Source organism: Neltuma alba, unplaced genomic scaffold, assembly GCF_004799145.2.
Source record: "Neltuma alba isolate B1F8T4 unplaced genomic scaffold, ASM479914v2 tig00004011_pilon, whole genome shotgun sequence".
Lineage (NCBI taxonomy): Eukaryota > Viridiplantae > Streptophyta > Magnoliopsida > Fabales > Fabaceae > Neltuma > Neltuma alba.
The window spans coordinates 123,130-135,773 of NW_021633523.1; the positions used below are offsets into that span (position 1 = coordinate 123,130).

Below are 12,644 nucleotides of genomic sequence, written 5' to 3' on the forward strand. Positions count from 1 at the left end.
TTTACTATTTACAAACTAGAGGGTATAGGTGATTCAAATCTTTCCGTATCCGTAACAACTGGATAGCATATATATGGAGAAAAATATTTTTTAAAAAAATATAATAACACAAGTAATTAGATTCAATATGATAATTTGATCTGCATCAGTTACGTAGAACCTAAATGATAGAATGAATGGCCTGGGTATAATTATAATTTATCACTTTCTTGTTAATTATATAATAAAAAATAAATGCATACTCTTCTGATCATGTTCATAAAACAGAGAGAGAATATATTTTTTGTTCCTGTTTATAAGAAACTGAGAGACATTTTTTATTTGGATGTATAATTTTACTCTTTATTTATTATTATGTTGCATTTATTTATATGAGATATAATACGTATTAAATAAGGGTAAAATTAAAAAGTTATTGAATTTTAAACAAAAGTTAATAAAATTTAAAAGAAATTTTATCTGTGTGAAATATGCTGGAAGTCATTTATAAATAAAACTAGTATTTGTGAGAATGCGGGGCTGCGTATAAATGAAAAAATAAAATTTCCCAATATATGGACGTCGTCGATATACTCATGATGTATCTTTTTTTTTTTGACCGGATACTCATGATGTATCTGAAACATAGGGAATCACTTTAATGTCGCACAGAAATGGAAGAATATGCCCATAATTTACCAATTATCACACACAAACAAACATGGCAGTTAAGAGGGCTTTATGCACAAATTTCGATGAATGACTTGTGAGGCTTCGATCGGACTTCAGAGCCTCGAAATGAAGGTTTGGCCAAAAAAAAAAAAAGAATCTTGGAAGTGAAAACTGAAAACAAACACTTCGAGTGAAACGGAAATGGCCTCGCTATCGGCTGCAAGACCAGCTAATGTAATGCTAGGGTTTCCTCCAAGAGCTTTAATTCCCACGATTGACGCCATTAAACTCTGTACCAGGGCTTCTTCAGTATCTTCCAGGCTCAGGTTCATGCATTTCTTAGTTCTCTTTCTGTTTTGCCTCTCTTGCTTGCTCGGGTAGATCTGTCTTCTGATTTCTCCATCCTCGTTCTTGGACTTTAATTTCAGGACCCCATTACTTTTTCTTCAGTGGTTTGTTTCAAAATCTGAACTTTCAGTTCATCCGCTAATGCATGTCACAGCTACACTTTGTAGACCAAGAGTTATCACTTGTCAGTTTAAATTTGCAATCTTAATTATGACTATCGTAACTGCCATCGTTGTTCTTCATGCTAAGCTATGTGAGGATATAGTAATTAGGAGACTGTAATATTTTTGCGGTTTACCCCATTATCCACGGATATAGTCACTTGGTCCAGCATACTTCTTGGAATCAAAGAGAAAATGAGAAGCAGTTGCATGTACAGGAAATTTGGGCTAATTGCTTATCCATAAATATCAGGAAAATACCAGACACTTGCGTTTCCATAATAAAAGTTTAAAACCGTTTCTATAACATTTTCAAAGATCTTCATGTAAGTGAAGAATAAAAGGAGAGAAAACATGAACAAGAAGGTCGCAGAACATGTATTATGGGAGCTTGGGAGTTGTTGTTATTGATTGAAGATCAAGAGATGGAGGTATTAAAAATTGGACAGTGCCATTTCTCTTAATTATAATGAGAAAACTCACTATCTTTGATTTACTGGGATTGAAGCTTGAGGTCATTACCTCACTGGCCTAGCCAGATTGGAACTTGAGCTTATGACCAAGAACTTTTAAGGAACACTATGCCTAAGTGTTCAAGCTGCGGACTATATATATAAATATATATATCTGTCGATGCTAAGCACTTGTGAGAGGCTATGGGATTTATAGCACTTGTTTTGCTTTATGATTGATGGCTGCAATAAGCTATCTTGTGTTTGAGGAAGAGCAAAATCAGGTGTTTGTTCTGTCTAAGTATGATCTTAACAAGCTTGCATTACATGGTTTTGGAATGAGTTGAAAAAAAAGAAAAATGATCTTCGCCCTTGTGTTCAAAACAAGATTCTTTAGTGAGTGCGATGTTGGTACATGTTACACATGGGAGCTCTTTGTTTGTATGAGGAATTTTGCATTGCGGTTCTGCTAAAAGTTGAGCACAGAATATTGGATTAGTCTTATGCCTCCATTAGTTGATAACCTGAAGATTTTAGAAGTTAACCAAGCAAATCCACTGTCCAGAGCTGAGTAGTTTTGTAATGGCGATGTTTGAGTACACTTCAAGACTAATATAACCCTCCTCAGAATATCACTAAAATCACACAGACCTCTCTTTTGTTTAAAAATTTACATGAACTTCCTTTGAAAACAAAGTGTAAATTACGCAGAATTCCACTTGAGTTTTGTTGGAATTACATTAAATCTACCTCCATTCTCAAAACATACACCAACCTCCCTTAAAAATTTAGTTTTACTTGTATTCATTTGGGTCTTGTTTTTTCCTAGGTTTGATGGTCTCACAAGATCACAAATAAGTCAGAGACATGTGAGGGTTTCTGCAACGAACTCTACATCTGGTTCTGGCAATGGAAAAACACCTAATGAAGAAGGTGAAAAGACAATTAACAGTTCGGAGGGACCCCCATTGCTTACAATTCTGGCTGGAGCCTTGGTATTTCTCTTCTTTTGTTGGCTTATCGGATCCACTGTAATGTGGCTTATCGGTCTGATTGTGAGTGTGGCTTCACCCAAATAGGGTTTCGTGTGTATCAAGCTTTCTTTGTAATTATCAGTTTCGTTAAAATTGTTGGACATGGCAAGAAATGTTTTTGATCCAATATGTGTTTAACGCTGACTGTAAAATTCTCTCTATATTGTGCGTAACTCATGGTGGAAGATTATAGTACTACAAAGATACTATATCCGTCCTTCTTTCATAAGATTCAATTTTTTAATTGGTTTCTCTTTTTTTATAAGATTTTTTTGAGGTTTGTCTAAATAATAATTGTATTTTTTTTATTTTTCCCACTTTGCCCTTAATTAATATACTTTCTCTCTTTTTTTTTTCCTCCCCTTCTCTTTCAACTTTTTTTTTTACTCATACCTAGCCACTTATAAAGAAGGGCATATTTCAAAAGAAAAATATATTTCTTACATATTTATTATTTTTAATTAATTTTAATAGTTTTTTTTAAACCAAGCAATATGTTTTTTTTTTGTCAGCGATATGATTATTTGGATTTTATAACAAGTGACAGAGCATAAACTAAAACTTTTCCACTCCATATAATGATAGGACATTATTCTGGAAAATCCTTAGCTCAAGATCTATGTAGATGGTAGTGAAAATTTTAATTTGGACTTTCGAGGAATTCTAGCAGGGAGAGAACTCGACCTTCCTCTGTAAATTGCACCATCACATCACAGTAGTATTCGACTTAGAACTGTGGAACCTCCTTAATCCTTATGAAAAAGCACAGCATGAGTCAACGCTGCCATATTGTAAATTATAATGCAAAAGGGGTAGCCTCTTTTTATTTTTTATTTGAAAAAGAACTTCGATATTAATATTTTAAATGAGATACTATAAATGCATGAGTTTTTGATAATAACATGACAAATATATACTTTAATTGAAAAATATAGGCCCGCCCACATAAATTGAAAAGAAATGTATGTTTATAGAGCAACATCCATGACAAATATATACTTTAATCAAATAATTATACACTTATCATTCAAATTAGCCATTTATTATTATTATTATATAGAAATGTTTCCATTTTTCCTAAAAAAATCTTCGAAAAGAGAATATTAAATGTGGAAGATATGGAGTAAGAAAAATTAAGAAATAAAGAAGTGTAATCAAGGAAAAAAAGTACTAAAGAAGGAGACAAAACTAATTCTTAAACTAATCCTATATTTAAAACCGAAAAAATCACATAACTACATATGATTCGTATGTTGTTCAATTTTAACATGAAATTTCAATCCTCGTCTTCCCAAATTGATTCCATATCAAGCGTCTGCCCTCGATTGTTCGTGTAATTTTGTTTCAACTTCATCCTTTCAAAACATAAAATAAACATTCTCCTCAAGATGAAAACTTGCATTCTGAGTGTTAAATGATACAAAAGTCAGGGATATTCAATTAATACTAGAATCATACCTGAATCAAAATATAGAACTGAATAATAAACAGCGCTATGAGACCATAACCATAAAAGCATTATTCTTTCACTAAAATGGCATACATAAAAGAAATTATTTATATATATAACTAAAAAAAAAAAAACTACTTAGAAGTTTCAGCATCGGTTGGTGTCTTGTCTCCTAAAGAAGTTGTAAAATTACGTCTTTCCTCGGAGGTAGCAGTTATAACTGGCATCCACACATCAGCTGTGCCACTCAAAAGTGATTGCACTTGTGGATCTGCAGCCATGGCTGATGATATCATCTCATCCACATCATCTATTTTTGCTGACAATTTATCCAACTGTTCAGCTATTGCCAACTACATATAGACAAGAATTGAAAATAGAAACCTAAAAATGTTAGTTTATTCAAAAGGAGAAAATAAATTAATCAAATCAAGAGCAGAAAAGCCTTATAAAGATTTTCTGTGCATTTGTTTGCTATCAAATTCATATAAACAGTTATAGAACTTCATCTTCCATCAAGCAATTATGGTAGACCCAAAATTACCTCATCAAGCGGCTGATTTGACTTTGAAGGAACTTTTGTGACCTCTAATCCTAGAGCTTCAATTTTTGAGCGGAGTTCAACCTCTTCTTCGTTCGTTAATGCTTCCACCTATACAGATTACCATGAAATGCTTAATTACCCTTCATGACTCCACAATATCTCTGCAGAAGTTTGACATCGAACTTTATGCAGCATGGACGCAAGGGATCATATCGTGAAGGTGAACCGATCAAGAGATGCTGAAGATGTATTATATTCATATGCAAACTTGATTCAAGATATAAACCACTAAACCTGAACCATAAGCTGCAATTTATATTGTCTTAAAAAAGTATGTTTTTAACACTAACAGGGGGGAAGAAGTCAAACTCAGAATAGAAAGCAGGGAATGCTGGATAATAATTACTTGAAATGCACCATTTTCAGGAAGTATTAACATTAACGAAGATTAGTAGCACATCCTGCAAAAGATTACATGCAGTTCATCGTTATGATGTTAAAAGACGTTCAAGATTTCATAGTTACAGTAAAAAATCTAGACTTCTATTTTTGTTGTCTTTTGTACAGCACCCGCAGTACTGCTCCTGAATTCACTTGTTCAAACCAAACTAGATTAACATAAATCAACTGCTTACTTCAAAACATTTGCCAATTGCCAATTTTAAGCAGACATGCCAACTTGAAAGCTTATTTGCTTTCTGTCCTATATCATAAATTTGTGAGATTTGAAAACATCAATGGCTGGTGAACAAAAGAACATGCAGATTATCCAACATTGGCTCCATACAATACCCTTGTTCATGGCATTAAGGATAGTCACCCGTTTTTATTTGTCTAACCATGTATGTTATCACTTGTATCTATCCTGCAAAACCGATACATATTACTACATCCATTATTACTATACATGTGTTTCTCCTCAAATAATTCACAGTTGTCGGCTACAAGGAAAGGAGTTGAAGATTTCACAATAGTATGGCTCAGGCACCATATTCCAAGAAATTACACAAGCATCGAAAATGGCTGTGAGCAACATCAGACGCATAATAGATCAATTCTGCTTACCCATGCTCAGAAGACAAATCTTAATCCGTACATAAGGAAATTGAATTTCACCACAAAGGAAATATAATAGCAATGTAAATACAATTCTGGCAATTCACCTGTATCCCTAAAACACCCGACAAAGTAGGCGCATAAAATAATAAATTATAAAAATAAACTCTTTCGCTACGATCACGAAACTATTCCTCTGCGGGTGTTTTATAAAGGATGTGACTTTGATATCCCGTGAAACGGGATGGCTTCATCACCAAGACGAAGACGAAAATAATTGCTTTTTCTCATACACAGGAATCGAAATCCATTAGCATACCACAAGTATAAGCTAGTAAATCGCCAATACGGAATCATATTTGGCGCACAGTGAATCAAAAGATTGGAACATCATACCTGCTGAACAAGAGTGGAAAGAAGCTGAAAGAGTTGGGCATCGGGTTTGCCTTCTTCGGCCATGGATTTAAATTCGGAATATGGAACGGAAGGGAATTGGGAGATCTTTATTCGGAGGGAAGCGCGTGGTTTCACGTCCCGCCTTCTCGGCTTGCTTCGGTTGTGGTAACGGAGGGGAGGACTCACAGGGGATGCGTAACGGTGTCAAACTGTTTAACATGATACGTTACACATCCAAACGGTGTCAAACCGTTAACCCAGACCCATGTTTTCATATCTACGCATGAGAGCCGGATGTGAGATTAACTTTTGAAAAATATATTTAAAAAAGTTAAAAATAAACAGATTTTGAATAGAACCTAATTTTGAAAAAAAAAAAAAGATTTTTATGAGAATAAATTATTAATTATTAAAATGGATATAAGTTAATGTAATAATTAAAATGGTACAAAGAAAGAACACAGGGGTGCGCATTGAACAGGTGTAGTTAGGTACTGTCATCATGTGAGTAAAAGCTGGATTAGGAAGGCATTTGAATTAATTTTTAGAAGTAATTTTGTAGGTTGAGGAGGTATTTAAAACCCTCATAATCACTTTAAACAAAAATACTTTTATGTAAATTGAGATAAAATTCTTCTCACATACTTACTTTTAAAACTAAACCATAGTTTTAAGCATCAGGATCACTTATAGGCTTAATGGGTGTTTGAATGTTTCTGAAATCGGGCTTTGTTTTTCTAATCCATTCAACATACCTAGGGCATTCTTAATTTATTTTAGGATTAATATTATTGGTTTTTTATTTTATACAATTAAACACATGTATATGCAAATATGTTAATGTCAGGCTTGAGTTTGAATTTCATCCAAACATAACAAATGGTACTATCACTAGATTAACATTATTGTTAGTCTTTACAATTTGATTGAACTTTGATTTTAATTCCTATAGTTTCAAATTATTAGTTTTAATCCCAATAGTTTTTTTAAGAATTTGTCTAAATTTAAGTATACAGATAAAAACCAAAATTCAGACTATTTGTTAGAGTCATGCCATGTCCATTAACTATTGGGATTAATTATAATCCGATCAAGGACAAACAATAATATTAAACTTCCATTTTTCTCCGTTTCACCCCAAATAAAAATTTAACATATATGGGCTATGAAGAGGAAATAAAGAGTGCCAGAGTTTAGCGAAGTGGCTCCTCTCCGCTGCCTTTTTCTCCACTGCCCCTCCGGTGCCATGCTACGGCGACGTTTGCAGCATTAAGAAGGGAGAAAAAGAAAATACAATTGAGCGGGTTTGGCAAATGGACAGTTACAGGCCAGGGAGGAGAGGGAATGCTACTTGGTCATACCAATTTGTGGGACCCATCTCCCTTCAAAATAATATTTCTCTGAGGCTTAATGTAAGACATAATTAACTAATTTAAGTAGATTGAAAATGTTAGTTAAATTAGTTAATATGATATATTTTTTTAAAAACATCCTAAGTATTTTTCTTAATTCCCTCTCTCCCTGTCTTACTTGATTGTTGTTGAAAAAATATTAATAGGATTAATTTGAGAAAAATTGATAACCATATAAAATAAGGCTTACATATTGAACTAACATGAACTCTTAAATTAGGTTTCATATCAAGGACCGAAGGAGTATTTATAAAAAAAATAATTAAATACCATTTTTTCCATTAATTGAACAAAGATATTAGAAAAAGAGAAAAATTGGCATTTATTTCAATAAATTGTTTTGATTGATAAAAATAAAAAATCTTATATTAATTATCTTTTAAGAATCTCTTGCATTTTTCCACCAAAAAAGTTCCTTTCAAATAATATTTTTATTGGAAAAGGATGAACAAATCATTTCTGGTTTATAAGATGCTAATTTGAAAGTGGCTGTGATGATGAAAAGCGAAAACAATGAATGGATAGAACAAATTTATTGTTCACTTTTCATTAATACAACAATTTATTAAAATAAATGCTAATTTTTCAATTAATAGGGAAAATGGTATTTAATTAATTTTTGATAAGTATTATTTTGAAGGTGCATGGGTCCCACAAATCGGCATGAGCAAGTAGCATTCCCTCTTCTCCCTGGCCTTTATTGTCCATTTGCTAAACCCACTCGGTTGTATTTTCTTTCTCTCCCTTCTCAATGTTGCCAATGACGCCGTATCATGGTAACGGAGGGCGGCAGAGAGAAGCCAATCTTGGAGTTTATACTTAAAAACCAACCCATCGTATCGTAATTTTTTTAATGCGGTGAAAGTTTCACTTTAATAAGACAAATTCTTAAAATAGAAGTAAGTTAAAGAATTGAATTTGATTTAATATTAACCTGATAAGGCCATTGGTGGCTGGGTTTTGGGTGCCTCACCTTGACCTTGATCCTGTTTGGACTCAGGTAAGGTATGAAAAATTATAGTCATTCTGCTTCTCTTGTGAAATCATAGGGCATGACTAGAATAATTGTGTTGTGGAACCCGTAATGGTTGAGTTGGTGGCACAACCTCTTTATCATGCTGGTTTGGGTGTCCGTCTAGTGAGGGCAGTGGCGGCCATTGTTAGTATTCATGGAGTTGTTGAAGGTTCGATTGAAGTTGAGGTGGCGTATGAAACTACATCGCCCAGGCAGAGCATGGGGGAAAATCATATGGGAGGTGTGGTAGGGATGCAATTTGTTGGTAACGGCCTGAGCAGCAATGATGGGGATGGTCACACAAGAGGGGTGTCAAACGAGCACATGGATATTTTGATGAGCCTCCAGGGAATGACCCAAGGTGCTAGTGAAGCCCAAGTTTAGAAAGATAAGGTTAATAGCCCTGTTAAAGCTAAGGGACAAGAAAGTGGATTGGGCTACGCAAGTGAGAAAAAGCATTTCCAGGTGGGGGAGTCCAATAAAATGGTGGTGGATAAAGGTAAAAGGCCTCTAATGGATATGGGCCCTAGAGTCTTAAGTGAGAAGGCTCAAAGCAATGCTCCTAGCCCAAAAGTAGTATTGCAGAGTCCCAAAATCTTGCTGGCCTCCCCTCTAAGTGATTTAGATGGGAAGGGTCAAGGTGAGAAGGAAAAAAGCTTGATAGTGCGAAGAGGGCTCTTCTGAGATTTGACAAATGGAGGGGATAAGTTTCAGCGAGCAAGTTATACTGTGGAACTTCCCTCAGAGGAAGACAGTGAGGGATCCAAGTCACTAGTGGTTGCTAAGCCAAAGGAGTGTGAAGGCTTACTTATTGAGGAATTGGAACAAGTCTTGTTGAAGAGAAGGATGGGTGAAGATTGGGAGTCTTCAAAGGCTAAGAGGTTTAAACAAGCCCCATTAAAGGATGATTAGAGCTAGTCTAAGGAGCTAGAGGAGACTAAAAAGAAGAATGGGAAGGTGAGGCGTAAGAGCTATAATTAATGTTCCCATTTTAGAAGTTGCTTCTGGATCTAGGTTTGATTTACTTGCATCCATTCCTGAAGATTTCATCTCTTCTGCTGCTGATAGATCTGGTGGTCGTCTGCAAACATCAAGGCGTCATGATGCTCATAGGATAGAATTGCCAGGTGAACACCTAACAAGCAGGAATCTTCGATTCCTATGTAACAAGTATTGACTTGCTTTAGTTTTCTTATCGAAAACTAGAGCACAAGTTAAGAAGGCTGATCGATTTAGGCAAAGACTACGTTTTGAGTATGGGTAATATGTTCCTCCTACAGGGTTGAGTGGTGGTCTTGCATTGTGGTGGAAGGAAGGAGCCAAGATTGAAATTCTGGTAGCTGAAAAAAACTTTATTCATATTCATGTTTTGAGTGGTCTGAATCCTGTTCAAGGCTATATCAGATTAGTCTATGGTCCTCCCAAAGACCAAGATCACAACAGATGGTGGAAGAAGTTATGTAGGTTAAATCCTAGATCTGAGACTCCTTGGTTGTGTTTTGGTGATTTCAATGAATTGATGTTCAACTTTGACAAAAAAGTGGGACGAGTGAGGTCCTTGGCCTCATTTGATGGTTTTCAGAATTTTATGGCTTCTTGCGGTTTGATGGATTTGGGCTTTAAGGGAATGCAGTTCACTTGGACTAACAAAAGGTTAAATGAAGCAAATGTGAAGGAAAGACTAGATCATGCAATCTGCAATGGTGCTTGAAGGGAGTTATGCCCATCTGCCCAGGTTTTTAATCTTGAGCTAGTTGGCTCTGATCACTCCCCACTTTTAATTTGTCCTGTCTACACTGGCATTAGAGGTATTAGAGATTTTAAATTTGAAACGTTTTGGATTGAGCATAAAGATTATAATTCTGTTATGGCTAGTTCTTGGGGAAGGGAGGACTTAGTTGATATTGCTATCATTGATTGTTTTCTTTATGCTCTACACTGAGTTAGAAAGGTTCTTATTAAATGGAGTAAAAATGAATTTCCTAATAATCAAAAGGAGTTGGAAAGGCTCCTAATTGAGTTCCAGAAGTGGTATGAGTCAAATTGGACTGCTGAAAGTGTGAATCAGGTTGATAATATTGCTAACAAAAATTGAGAGTATTTGGGAAAGGGAAGAGATATACAGGTTTCAAAGGGCTAGAGTGAATTGGCTTAAATGCGGAGATACTAATACTAAGTTCTTCCATTCTACTGTGATGCAACATAGGCTCAGAAATAAAGTTGTCTAAAAAAAGATGATAATGAATGGACAGATGATCAAGTAGAAATTGGGGAATGTTTCTCTAATTTGTATAAGAATCTTTTTGCTAGCTCTGGGATGCGTGATCTTTCTAATGTTCTGAGTTATGTTTCGCCTATGGTCTCACCCAAGATAATGACAGGTTGTTGTTACCTATAACTGAGGAGGAGGTCTATGTGGCTGTGTTTGAGCTTGGTAGGTTAAAGGCTCCTAGATCGAATGGTTTTCCTGGGCTCTTCTGGCAACATTCGTGGGATATGATAGGCCTTTATCTTTGCTGTATGGTTAAAAATTTCTTTATAAATGATTTAGATCTAAATCTTTTGAATAAAATAAACCTGGTTTTGGTTCCAAAGATTGATACCCCTAAGTCTGTAAGTCATTTTAGGCCTATTAGCCTATGTAATTTCTGTTATAAAGTGGTTTCTAAGGTCTTAGCCAATAGGATGAAGCATATTTTGCCTAAGATTGTGTTTAAACAGTAGAGGGCTTTTGTTCTTGGGCGTATGATCTAAGATAACATCTTTATAGTTCATGAAGCTTTTCACTTCTTAAAGAGTGGAAAGGGATGCCTATGACTCTCTTATTAAAATCCATATGAATAAAGCTTATGACCATGTGGAATGGGACTTCCTTAAGGCTGTTTTATTGAAACTCAATTTTGATAGCAAATGGGTTACTAAAATTATGAATTGTGTTTCTGCAGTGTCTTTCTCTGTGAAGCTTAAGGGGCATACAGTTGATTCCTTTCTCTCCTAGAGAGGGCTTCGCCAAGGTGACCCTCTTTCTTTGTATCTGTTCATTTTAGTGGCTAATGTCTTGTCCCAAATGGTCATGACTCATGTAGAGAGAGGAGATTTGAAGGGTATCTCAATTACTCGTGATTGTCCTGAGCTTTCTCATTGTTTTTTTTTTACGGATGATTCTATTTTCTTCCTTAATGCAACTGGATCTAATTGCCTCGTGTTAAAGAGTATTGCTTTGCTTCTGGGCAAAAGATAAATCTTGATAAGTCTTGTGTCTTTGTCTCTTTAAAAGCTACTGATGATATAAAAGTGTCTATTTGTGATTCTTTGGGGATCCCAATGGCCGATTCTCCAGGTAGTTACCTTGGTCTCCCTACTTTATAGGGTCGATCAAAGGTAGAAGCTTTGGCATTTGTAAGGGATAGGGTAAGAAAGAGAGTCACTAGTTGGAATAAGTAGTTTCTTTCTCAAGCAAGGAAAGAGACTCTTATAAAAGCAGTGGCCAATGCTGTTCCAACTTATTCAATGGCTTGTTTTCAGTACCCCAAGAAAGCTTATCAAGATTTTGAGAGAATTATCTCAGATTTTTAGTGGGGATCTACAGAGAAGGGTAGGAAGGTCCATTGGAAATCTTGGGAAATTATGACTAGAAGAAAGATGGATGGAGGTTTGGGTTTTAAGGATTTTTAAAAGTTTAATCTAGCATTCTTAGGAAAACAATGCTAGAGGATTTTAACTGAACTTGATGCTTTATGGGTTTGAGTTCTCAAAGGGATTTATTTTCCTTACTGTACTTTTATGGGTGCCAATAAAGGAGGGAGAGCTTCTTGGAGTTGGAGTAGTTTACTAGTAGGTAGGAAATAGTTAGAGCCTAATATCTTTTGGCAAATTGGGAAGGGAGCTAGAGTAGACTTTTAGAGGGATGCTTGGATCCCAAACCTACCTGATTCCCAAATTCCCAATGATTTAGCCCCCATATCCTATAGAAAATAGGACAGTGGAGAGTGTCATAAAAGAAGGGCTTTGGAAGCTCGAAGAAATTTCCCTTCCTAATCATGTTAAGCAAAAGATTGGTTTTATTAGTATTCCAAATTCTAGTGTAAAGGACAAGATAAACTGGTTAGGTAGCTCCAATGGTAT

General features: G+C 35.2%; 1 protein-coding gene and 1 long non-coding RNA gene across 2 annotated transcripts; one reads left to right on the top strand and one right to left on the bottom strand.

Moving 5' to 3' along the window:
• The first annotated feature begins 898 nt into the window (after nt 1–898).
• LOC114743401 (uncharacterized) lies at nt 899–2,888 on the top strand. Its single transcript, XR_003739999.1, has 2 exons — nt 899–977; nt 2,442–2,888. It is a non-coding gene; the product is annotated as an uncharacterized LOC114743401 (long non-coding RNA).
• A 1,124-nt stretch (nt 2,889–4,012) lies between these two features.
• Nucleotides 4,013–6,180, bottom strand: LOC114743387 (uncharacterized). The gene is made up of 3 exons (XM_028931600.1): nt 6,093–6,180; nt 4,641–4,748; nt 4,013–4,449 (listed from the first exon to the last, which is right to left on the bottom strand). The coding sequence occupies exons 1-3, from the start codon at nt 6,153–6,155 to the stop codon at nt 4,231–4,233; spliced, it is 390 nt and encodes a 129-aa protein (XP_028787433.1). The 5' UTR covers nt 6,156–6,180; the 3' UTR covers nt 4,013–4,230.
• Nucleotides 6,181–12,644: the final 6,464 nt, after the last annotated feature.

What these genes read in the sequence shown, in the direction of transcription:
- LOC114743387 (XM_028931600.1), bottom strand. Translation starts at nt 6,155, where the DNA reads ATGGCCGAAGAAGGCAAACCCGATGCCCAACTCTTTCAGCTTCTTTCC. An exon ending in TTTCCACTCTTGTTCAGCAG is followed by an intron (nt 4,749 to 6,092) that starts GTATGATGTTCC and finishes TAATCTGTATAG; the next exon opens with GTGGAAGCATTAACGAACGA. An exon ending in CAAATCAGCCGCTTGATGAG is followed by an intron (nt 4,450 to 4,640) that starts GTAATTTTGGGT and finishes GTCTATATGTAG; the next exon opens with TTGGCAATAGCTGAACAGTT.